Raw genomic sequence first — 12,490 nt, 5'->3', positions numbered from 1 at the left:
TTATCACAAATATATTCTATAATTTTGTTGGATTTATTCTTAACCTTATATTTTTACTTCTAAAGTAAGTGGAATATTTTTCTACTAGATTTTCTAATCATTTTTATTATAGTATAGGAGTTGAATGAATTTTTTATTTTGACTTTTATCCAGCAACCAATTATATAATCTTTTTTTTTTTTTTTTTTACAGAGACAGAGTCAGAGAGAGGGATAGATAGGGACGGACAGATAGGAACAGAGAGAGATGAGAAGCATCAATCATCAGTTTTTCATTGTGACACCTTAGTTGTTCATTGATTGCTTTCTCATATGTGCCTTGACTGTGGGCCTTCAGCAGCAGACTAAGTAACCCCTTGCTCAAGCCAGCAACCTTGGGTCCAAGCTGGTGAGCTTTGCTCAAACCAGATGAGCCCACGCTTAAGCTGGCGACCTCAGCGTCTCAAACCTGGGTCCTCCGCATCCCAGTCCGACACTCTATTCACTGTGCCACCGCCTGGTCAGGCTATATAATCTTTTAAAATATAAATAAAAGAAGAAATAATGGAGAAAAATCCCCAGGAATTTTTTTTAGCCTCATATTTTGAATTGAAGAATGAGCAAATAAAGTTGGGAATATCCAGAGGCAGAAACATGGTTGAAAGATTTAAAAAGAATAATTGCAAGATAAAATTTAACGGTGTTTTCTGAGAATAATCAGCATGGCCATGAAGGCAGTTGTTGGGAGATATTTCTCCATGGATCTCTGTCAGTTACCTTCCATCTTGTGAGCACAGCACTGACTGCCTTTGTGCCTGTCTTTCAAGGATGTTTGCATGATGAACAGACTTGGAAGATAAAGATAGCATCTCTCTCTGGAGCTGAGGGAAGGTTTGTATACTGTGAAGTGTAATAATATCTCTCTATGGTGCAAATGTAAGGGTGGCTTACTGCCCATTACAAAAGAGTTGGGTTCCTGAACAAACAAAAACCTTAAACTGAATAGACCATAGTTCTTAATGTAAACCATAAAACTGTAAAACTTTTAGAAAAAAACAAGAGAAATCTTTGTGGCCTTTAGGCAAAGCATTCTTAAAGTTGATACCAAAAGTATAATCCATAAAATGATAAAATGTAATTATCAAAATTTAAAACTCCTGCTCAGTGAAAGGCACTGTTAAAAAATATGAAGACAAGGTACAGAGAAGCAAAGAAAATATTTATAAATTACATGATCCACAGACTCATATCCAGAATATATAAAGCACTCTCAAAACTCTACAGTAAAGAAACGACCAACACAATTGAATATGGACAAAATATTTCAACAGACATTTCACCAATATAAAATATATGGATCACAGATAAACACTTGAAAATTGTCAACAATAGACAACAGAGAAATGTAAATGAATGCCACATTGAGATACTACTACATAGAACGGTAAGAAACAATTGATGACACCAAATGCTGATAAAGATGTGGAATAAGTGCAACTCTCTGATACCTTGCTGCTGGGAATGCAAAACAGCACAGACACTCTCGAAAGCAGTTCGGCATTGTCTTATAAAATTAAACATACACTTACCATAGAACCTAGCAATCCTACTCCTAGATACTTACCCTAGAGATATAAAGACTTAGGCTCAACTGAAAAACTCATAGAAGAATACTTATAGAAGTTCTATTCATAGTTACCCCAAACTGGAAACAACCTACATATCCTTCAACAAGTGGATGGCTAAGCAAATTGTGTATATTTCTACAGTGGGCTATTACTCAACAGTAAAAAGAATGAACCACTGATTCACTCAGTGACATAGATACATTTCAAAACCTCAAAGGCATTTTGCTAAGTGACTAGCAACAGTCTCAAAGAGTTCTATTTCATATTTTTCATTTATATGACATTGTGAAAAAGGAAATACTCAATGGAGACCAGATTAGTTGTTGCTTAGGGTTGGGGGGAGGACTTTGGAGTGACTACAAAGAAACATCACAAGGGAGTTCTTTGGTGAGTTATATTCAGCATAATTTTAGTACAAGTGAATTTCATCAGTCCTCTCTTCTGAATATTATCATAAAATGCAGCAAAAATGATGAGATGTATGCGTATATGAGAGAGAAATACAAGTACTGTAGTTTCTATGAGTGTTATAAATAATACAAAATAATCATTACGTTTGATTTTATTTTTGATAATACCTATGCATTATTTACTATTTTACATATTGATGCTCTCAAATGATGCTAGGTTTAATGTAATGCTAAATTTAGTTTTAACTCCCCAACTTTACTTGAGATGAGTGTTGCAATGGAGGCAAGGGAGCGTGAGTTTGGAGTGGTGATGAAGGAAGCAAACGGGACCCTTGAAACTTGAAGTTGTGGTAATGCATGTTCATGTCTGATTTTCCATAGACACCCCATCACAGCGGGTACAGTTTATTCTGGGAACTGAGGATGATGATGAGGAGCACATTCCTCATGACCTTTTCACAGAACTGGATGAGATTTGCTGGCGTGAAGGGGAGGATGCTGAGTGGAGAGAAACAGCCAGGTGAGGATTTTTGTTGAAGGGTGAATGTATACTAAAGCATTATCATGCTTTAGAAAAACAGATTTCTACTGCCATGATTTTGTAAACATCCATGAGTGCTGCTAATTTCTGTAATTGATCATCTGGCCTGGGCATATCCTATAATGGGATATGGGTCAGAATGATCTCTGAAGGCACTAATTATAGTAAATAGTGATGCAGAGCCAACAGCAGCTGCAGTTTTAAAGATAAACGGTTGCATAATCTGTATGTCATCAGGAAAACAATAGAAATCTAAAAGTAATTTACTTTTTTTAGATTGCTGGCTTATGCCCAAACTAGTGATTTATGTGATAATTTCTATGGAGGGCTTTTTAAAAGGAAAAGCAAACAATATAAGAGGTTTTATGTATAATCCTGGATTTATATACTATTTGATGAGAATAAAAATATTTTGTAATATTTTTCTAGGATAGGTATACATTCAAACATTGTGGATTTTCAAAATACCTTTCTAAAGATTACCTTTTCTATCATATGTAATTACTATTTTTATATGGCTATATAGTTGATGAATTGCTATAAAAGAGTAATAAACTAAACTTTGGGTTACTTTTTATTCTTGCTCATTTATATAACAAACATTTATGAAATACCTATTTTGTGTCAGGTGCAATGAATGTAGAACAATAACAAAACTGAGAATTTGCCTTTAACAATCTCACAGTCTAATTCAAGGACTTAGACAAGTAAAGTTGTAAATGGTCTACAATGAATGTTATGATACAAGTGTGTACCAGCAACTGTGGATTGTCACTGTGAGGATTGTCACTTACACTCTGCTTCCCAAATTTTAATGTGAATACAAATCACATAGAATCTTGTTGAAATGTAGATTTTGTAGGCGTCTCGCATAGTGTCAGATTCTAACAATTTTTCAGGTAGTATCACTCCAATGATTTTGGGTTGAGGACTACATTTTGAGTAGCAAGGATTTAAACCACAAGAGCGAAAGAGAAAGAATCAAAATGATTTTCCAGTATCACTTAATATATTTGGACTATTTTCCATGTTATCAATACATATTTACATCTTTTAATAACTGCATTTTAATTGTATGAGAAAGTTTATTTATTTAGCCAGTCTTAATAATGATGTAAATTGTTTTATTTATTTTTTTTGCTATAATTATTGCTGCAGTAATTATGTACACATACATTTGGCATTACTTTGTAGGTATTTATGTGATGCAAATTTCCAACAGTATAACTTATATACCAAAGAGAGCAGAATTTTACTTTAGAAAATATTGAAAAATTGCCTTCATAAGATGTTTTGATAATTTATATTTCAGTAAGCATTGTAGGAGAGTACTTATTTCCCCCAAATCCTTACCACACTAAATCAGCAAACTTTATTTTTATACATGAAAAATAAATTTTATTGTTCTAATTTGCATTTATTTCATCATTAATGAGATAGAACATCTTTTTATATGTTTTTATTTTATTCCTATGAACTAAATGTTTCTTTTCTTTACCCATTTTATGAAAATCATTATTTTACTTTTTTAATACCTTAAGTTGGTGGAATATTAGTTTGTGCAAAATACTTTTTTCAATTTTTTTGTGTGAGAGAGACAGAGACAGACAGGAAAGGAGAGAGATGAGAAGCATCAACTCATAGTTACGTCACTTTAATTGTTCATTGATTGCTTCTCATACGTGCCTTGACTGGGGGGCTCCAGCTGATCTGGTGTCCTCCTGCTCAAGCTAGTGACCTTAGGCTTCATAGCAGTGACCTTTGAGCTCAAGCCAGTGACCATGATCCCACATTCAAACTGGCAAGGCCGCGCTCAAGCTGGCAACCTTGGAGTTTCAAACATGGGTCTTCAATGTCCCACATCGATTCTCCATCCATTGTGCCACCATGTCAGGCTTAATTAACTTTTTAAATAAAATATTTGCAAAGTTAAATAATTTCCTTATGATACCTTCTATTATTATATTTTAAATATAAAACCAAATTTGAAATAGTTTTTATATAACCTGGATAATTTTAAAATTAAGCATCCTTTACCTTATATTTTTCTTTCAATTGCATCAATAACTAAAAATTTTGAAATTTTTAATATATATAATATATGTCATCTTCTTCTTTACTTGATAAAAAACATAATAATCTTCACAAATTAGTGATATAACTATTAATATGACAAGCTGATAAACAATTTAAAGTGCAAAACCCTCTAAGACTGGAAACATCAGTCTTCAATTGGTTATAATACATAGGTGTTCCTGGATGACTTGAAGGATTTCTTTTATATTTCTTTCTTTACTCTTATTTCATTACAATAAAGCTGAGAAGTAAGTTTGGAATATGTGTTCTGGCATGAGTAACTCTCTTATTCTCAAAATGGTTGTTGATTTTTCACCTTCCTGGTCAAATAGTTATCTATTCTTTTAATCAGTAACTTCCTTGTAACTTGCCCAGTCTCATAAAGCTAGGAGGTGACAGTGTAATACTAGAATCTGGTCTTTTACTCTGTCATAGGTGAGCAGGTAGGATTTTTATTATGTTCTAATGAATTGAGTTGCACAATGTGTTTATCCTATACCACCAAAACGGATTGCTCTTCATTAAAGAATGAAAGAGACAATCCAGTTTATTGATAGTATTCTTGAATATATTAGATAAGACCCGTTCTTTTAGCCAGGCTTCTGGAACCTTATGCATGGTGCAGCTGTTTGAGGTTCAGGGAGACATCTGATGAGCAGTCAAATAATAACAGACATGGAAGAGGAGGGTAGATGAATTTTGGCTGAGACAATACATCAGGGAAGAACAGAATGTACTTATTGAAGACTTAAGAGATGCAATGGGTTTTAAAGTGGCAAAAGTAATTTTGTTCTGATGGCTCAAATTTATTTTAAAAGGCTAATTTTAGTTAATTCATTACTTTATCTGATTTTTCAAAGGCAGCTTAATTCTAATAAATTATTAGAATAACTATTTGAAACATTTCACTCTTTTGATTAGTAACCAGGGGGATTAATAATTTTCTACCCTAATAGAAATAAAGAGGATACTTTATCAGCACATTGCACCTGTCATATATCATATCTTGAATAATTCATGCCCTCTGTTGTTGCCAAGTAAAACTTGAGCAAAGTTTTTAGATTTTGAAACTAAATTTTTGAATCATAATTATTTAATAAATGTTTGTGAAAAACAGCTGTTCGCTTTTAAAAACCCTAAAAGAAGCCATATGACAAGGCCTAACAAAATCAACACAATTAGAATGTTCTACTTAAAAATAACATAAATGTTATTAATAGAGAAGTGCTCAAAGATACCACAGCTGTGCAATTATGGAGACAACATGCTTGACTCACTGTGGTTGCCCTTTTAAAAGAGCTTTCCACAAATGAACTCAGAAGAGTCAAAGCAGGGGGTAGCAGTTAGGCCTTTTATACATACATGGTAGTATAGAAAGGATTATTACCTTAAAATGATTTTATTGATGTTGTGAAGCCATTTGATATTCACAATCAGCAAAAGTTCAAGTCATCAAGATTTTTTAGTGCAATGTGAGGTGTTACAATAATATGGATTAAGAACAGCTAGGTGGTGCAGTGGATAGAGCGTCGGACTGGGACATGGAGGACCCAGGTTCAAAACTTTGAGGTTGCCGGCTTGGGCTCATCCCGCTTAAGTGCTGGCTCACCAGCTTGAGGCTGGGTTGCTGGCTTGAGTGTAGGATCATAAACATGACCCCATGGTCACTGGCTTGAGCCCAAAGGTTGCTGATTTGAGCCCAAAAGTTGCTGACTTGAGCCCAAGGTCACTCACTGACTTGAGCAAGGAGCTACTTGCTCTGCTGTAGCTGCACTCCCCCTCCCCCAATCAAGGCACATATGAGAAAGCAATCAATGAACAAGGAATCAACGAACGACTAAGATGCCACAACAAAGAATTGATGCTTCTCATCTCTCTCCCTTCTAGTCTGTCTGTTACTATCTGTCCCACTCTCTGATTCTGTCAGAAAAACAAAACAACAACAAAAAACAGTTAATGTCCATAAAGTCTAAGTTTGGATATATTTTCTTTACACTTTCCCATTTAAAAAGGCACTTTTTGATTACATATCCTCACCCTAACCATGTTCCCACTCTAACCCTCCATATCCCCAGCTCTACCCAAAGAGGATGTTTTCTCTTGAGAATCCGTGACCCCCCTAAGGCTATAATTTTGGATAATATAGTAACCCCTTTACTTCCAATTGAGTGGAATCAGAGAATAAAAATTCTTTAGAAAGGTCAACTGAATGAGTGGAAATAGAATAATAGAAAGAGTTAATGTCTATGGAAAACATCTATTTCCAATTTGCAGAAGAATTTTATTTTGTAGATTTTTAAAATGAGTATTGTAAGATTATTATCAACTTAATCCTCAAAGAATTCATGAAACACCTATTTTAGGTTGTTATTGCTTAGTACAAAGAGATTACAATGTGTTAATAATCATGGATGAAGACAGATCCAGATATATGAAGAAAATGAAAATAATCTTTTCTGAGTTTAAATCTGCCCCTTTCCCATAGAAATGTCATGAAATTGGCCTATAATTTTGTTTTTTTTCATTGTCCATCACTTTTCATTCATGCTTGTGAGACTCTTGTTTGCTTTGGTTTGCTGTTCAAACAAATGTCAGCTGAGTTTATTTGAAAACTGGAATAAATTGCAGCACTTTAGGTCATTAACTGCAATCAAACATTTTGCAACTGACAGTATATTCAGTGACTACAGACCCTGAAACAGGACTTGGTGTGTTCTCAGTTCCAGACCTGTTAATTTCTATGTTTGACATATGAAATGAAATGGAAAAAAAACCCCAAACAAACAGAAAATATCTCTACTTATGTATTTGTGCATATATAAAATTTTTAATACAGTTTTTAAAATATTTAAATATCTTAAAGCTTTTGGCATTATTCTGAAGCTGGCACAAAGCATTGAATCTTGAAATGTTTGGTAATTAGTATTTGTAACTTGCAGTTTCCTTTTTAAGGAAAGGCTCTTCTGCTTCCTGTAACGCTCATGAAACCTGTGGTTATATCAAACCTTTTATGCATATGACTTGTATTTGGTCATCTTAACTACCAAACTGCTTAAAACTCTGAGAGACTTTGTTCTTTTCCAAAAGCTCAAGCATCCAATTAAAAAAGTTTTTATTGAATTTGTTGGGGTGATGTTGATTAATAAAATTATCCAGGTTTCAGGTACAAAATTCTACCTTATATCATCTGTATATTGTGTTGTATGTTCACCACCCTGACAGGTCTCCTCCATCACCAACTACCCCCCTCTACCCTCCTCTACCTCCCCTAACCCTTTCCTTCCTGCAATCCTTACACTGTTGTCTGTGTCTATTAGTATTTTTTTCTTTGCTTAATACTTTTACTTTTTTGAAGAAAATTATTCTAAATGAAAGAATATTTCTTTTGGATTTTTTTGTGGGGGGGGGGCAGTCAAGGACAGACAGAAAGGGAAAGAGAGATGAGAAGCATCAGCTCATAGTTGCAGCACTTTAGTTGTTCATTGATTGCTTTCTCATATGTGCCTTGACTAGGGGGCTCCAGCTGAGCCAGTGACCCCTTGCTCAAGCCAGCGACCTTGGGCTTCAAGCCAGCAACTTTTGGACTCAAGCCAGTGATCATGGGGTCATGTCTATTCCCATGCTAAAGCTAGCAACTCCATGCTCAAACCAGATGAGCCCGCTCAAGCTGGCGACTTCGGGGTTTTGAATTTGGGTCCTCAGCTTCCCAGCTCTATGCTCTATCTACTGTGCCACTGCCTGGTCAGACTGGATTTGTTTTTTAAATATCTTTTCAGATAGATGCGTAGATCAATAGAACAAAATACGGAACTGAGAAAGACCAACAAAAATATTACTGAGTTTTGACTAAGGGGCTGTTTAATAAAGGAGGAATTATCATTTCAAGAAATAGTACTGAAACAATTAGACATCATAGGTAAAAAAAAAAAAAAATATATATATATATATAAACCTCAATTTAAACTTCATAGTGTATACAAAATCTAATTAAAAGTAAATCATACATCTAAGTGTAAAATATAATGCTATAAAAGTTTTAGAGAAAACATAGAAGAAAATCTTCAGGACCTGTGGCTAGATGATAAGTTTTTAGACATGTTACCAAAAGCACAATCCATAAAAGAAAATGCTCATAAATTGAACTTCACTCAAGTTAAAAGCTTTTGTGCTGTGAGAGACTCTGGTAAAAGGATGAACAGAGAAGCTACAGACAAGGAAAATATTTGCAAACCACGTATTTGTCAAAAATATTATACATACAATATAGAAGGAACTCTCAAAGTTCAACAATATATTAAAACAAACAAATCAATTAGAAAAATGGGCAAAAACATGGCCATTTTACCAAGGAGGTGACACAATAAAAAATAGCCACATTAAAAGATGTTCTACATCATTAATCATTAGGGAAATGCAAAATAAAGCCACTGTGAAATGTCACTGTGCACCTAATAGAATAACTAAAACTACAAAATAGTTATAAAACAAATGGTGAGGTTGTAGAGACACTGGATCTCTCATCCTTTGCTGGTTGGCATAAATGTAAAATGGTCTAGCTACTCTAGAAAATAGTTTGACAGTTTTTTCATAAAATTAAATAGGCATTTACTATCTGACCAGCAATTATAGTCTTGGAAATTTATCACTGAGAAATGAAAACTTATGTTCACATAAGAACCTCTACATGAAAGTTTATATGGTCTTTATTTGTAATGGCAACCACCTATAAAAAATTTAAATATCCTTCAATGGATGGTTAAACAAAGCCTGGTACATCCATCTATACAATGGAATACCACTTAGTTATAAAAAGTAATAGTTGATATCCAACTTGGATGGATCTCAAAGGCATTATCTTTAGTGAAATAATCTCAAAAGGTTGAAAATTATATGATTTAATTTATACAACAACCTCAAAATGACAAAAATATAATGATGAGGAAAAGATTAGTGATTGACAGGGCAGAAACAAGATGATGGTTGAGGATATAAATGTGTAGCATGAGTGAGATTCTTTGTGGCGATGAACAGTGTTGTATCTTGTTTGTGTGAATCAATCTATACCTGGAATAAAGATGCATAGGCATATGCACTCATGCACACCGCATACACATTTCCTTTCAGGACTCTTAATTTAAATTTACTTTCAAAGGAGCCAAGACAAAAAGATGTAGATGTTTTCTTACTTATTTAATCACCTTCACTGTTATCTGGAAGTATAAAATTTAAGTATAATTTTCTTTATTAGAAAGGGTTTGATGATCTATGTAGATCCAGAATCCCACAAGCAGTTTAAAAATGAATTTATTATTTATTATTAGTGTTATAACAACTCATAAATAGTATCATTGTATGGGTTAGTTTATAGTTTTATTATTAAGTTATAAGAAACAATATTATTTTTTAGTAATTAAGAAACATTTTTCAGGATTTCTTACTTGAGTAAATTTTTAAACACAACATTTCAGAAGTAATTTTATATGTAAGGATGACAGAACATGCTATAGTTCCATAAACATAAATTGAAGATACTTTTTAACTGAGAGAAATCTATAGTCCCTTTACACTTCCTTTTTTTGTGACACTAAGTCATTTTTACTACCTAAGAGACTGTAAACTAGATTTCAAACTTAACATGGTTCTTCAGTCAGAATAAGTGCTGCTCTATTGATTCCCTTCTTTTGCCTTTTTTGTCTAAAAACAAAATTATATGTAAATAATATACACGGTGATAGGGGATTTAATAAAAGTTGTATCTACTCTCTTGGTGCCATGTCTGTGGATAATGTAAAAAGAGGGAGAGAATAGAGAATACTTTCGCCTTGAGATATGTTCCAGACAAGCATGAAAATCAAATGTTAAATTTTAATTTTCCACTATGGCATCAGCAAAAGATATTTTAGCTGAAAAAGTTTAAAAGTTCAACCGTGTATTATGGTAGAAAATGGGCACAGACTCTAGAGAAAAGCAAGAACAACTTGGAATTCAATCTGGGTTGACAAGATTACTGGCTAGGTGATCTTGGACAAGTTTCTATGTGTTGAATTTGTCATCATTTTACAGGTGAGAAAAACATAGCCCAGAGAAATCGAAAGACATTTGTTTGTCACATGGAAATTTAGCTATAGAGTAGGGACAAAACCTAGATTTCTTTTTACTTCCAACTAGTCCAAGACTCTCCACAATACTATCCCATTTCAAAATGTCTGCCACGAGGTTGATCCTTTGAGATATTGACATTCATAATGTGACCAGGCCTTTACTTCTAAACCTGGCAAGAAATACTAATCTATTATATTTATTAAAATTATGTTTGCCCTCATCATTCATTTTAATTAAGATTTTGGTGCTGATGTGAATAGCTAAAATGGTGATCTGAATCAGTTTAAGACAAAATAAATTATGTTAGAAAAAATTATCCTGCAGTCTCAATTTCTTAAAATCACAAAGGCTTTCTTATGTCTCATGATACATGTCCATCATGGGTCAGCGGAGGCTCTCACATCTGTTCACTGTAGTTACTCAGAGACCCCAGTTGGTATAGCAGCCTCAATCTGATGTCCAGAACTAGTCAATAGTCACATTCACACTGGCCTCACCCAGTTAGAAGGGAGCTAGGTAGTGATATCCTACTCTTTACTAAGATAGAGAACCATTTATAGTTGATGAATGAGACTATGCTATGACCATCATATGATTTATAAAGTATTATGGTCCTGTTAAGGGCTGAAAAACATTCACTAATATAAAAAATGTATGTGTATACAAAAATATTCTATAAAATTACCAGCAGTTTTAGAAATAGTTTCACTGATTTGGGGCTTAAATGTAAGTTGTTTTTAAACTTCAAGTGTTTTATAAACCTGATAGTTATTCTTTCCTATCTGTAAACTTTTGGCCAGCATAACTATTCTTCCCTACTGATTTTCTTTTCACTTCCCGAAAACTTTCTGCTCCCTGAACACTGAGGACAGATACATAGCTTTTCTTATCTTTTTTGGAACTCTGCACATTAATCATTCTGACTAGCCCTTCTGGTTAATTATTTTTGGCTAATCCTATGTTTCCCCTACTAGTTACTGCAACATATTATCCTCTGTTGGAATTGGATCATTTGGCTATGTAAAACAGTAATATAATATTAAATAGAGAATTTGAGTGGTATTTTGTTGAGAGGGGGAAGTTCGGGCAAAATAACTTAAGTAGAGGAAAATTATGGGAATGGGGACATAAAGGCAATTTATGGAAGGATTCATTAGAAATGTTGGGATTAAATGGGTGATCTATTAGGATTAGAGGGCAAGTCTCTAAAAGAATAAGGGATTTGGTGCTTATACCAGAGTAATAAAATGATTGGTTTCTCTATTTATCTTTAGAAAAAATTCTCAGATATTACTACTCATTTCACTCCAAGAGGGCAGTGGTGTCCATTTGACACTGTGATATCAAGGTTCTTCTATTCTCTATTCCTGGCAGGAAGGCCCAGGGAATTAGGGCTGAGCTCAATTCTTACAAATTTAGTCCCTAGGAGGTGATTGCGATCATGAGACTTTATACAAACAAGCCTAATAAGTATTTTTCCAATAGAATAGTCCCCAAATTATTTTAGCTTCCCTAATCAAGTAGAAAAATATCAAGAGATGCCAATATTCTATTTTAAGATCTCTCACTAAAAAAAAAGAGTGTTATTTTCTTTTGCATCATTTTTAATTAACATTATTTTTTCATGAAGTATATTTACTCTTTCTTAGTTCTATAACAGTCATTGTGACCACTGATGAAACATTTGTATTAAAATATTTTCTCAGAGCTTGCTAAACTAATAAAAATAAAATGATTTTTTTTTGTTTTAATATT

General features: G+C 33.6%; 1 protein-coding gene across 6 annotated transcripts in view; it reads left to right on the top strand.

Annotated features, from left to right (window-relative positions):
* Nucleotides 1-12,490, top strand: part of SLC4A10 (solute carrier family 4 member 10) — a 330,272-nt gene that overhangs the window by 172,361 nt on the left and 145,421 nt on the right. For all 6 annotated transcript variants that reach the window (XM_066279000.1, XM_066279003.1, XM_066278999.1 and 3 more), the window contains exon 4: nucleotides 2,398-2,536. In XM_066279000.1, the coding sequence (XP_066135097.1) occupies nucleotides 2,398-2,536 (139 nt within the window). The remainder of the gene's footprint in view (nucleotides 1-2,397; nucleotides 2,537-12,490) is intronic.

This window comes from Saccopteryx bilineata, chromosome 5 (assembly GCF_036850765.1).
Source record: "Saccopteryx bilineata isolate mSacBil1 chromosome 5, mSacBil1_pri_phased_curated, whole genome shotgun sequence".
Taxonomy (NCBI): Eukaryota; Metazoa; Chordata; class Mammalia; order Chiroptera; family Emballonuridae; genus Saccopteryx; species Saccopteryx bilineata.
Note: the sequence above shows the minus strand (reverse complement) of the source record. Positions and strands in the feature narration are given on the sequence as shown.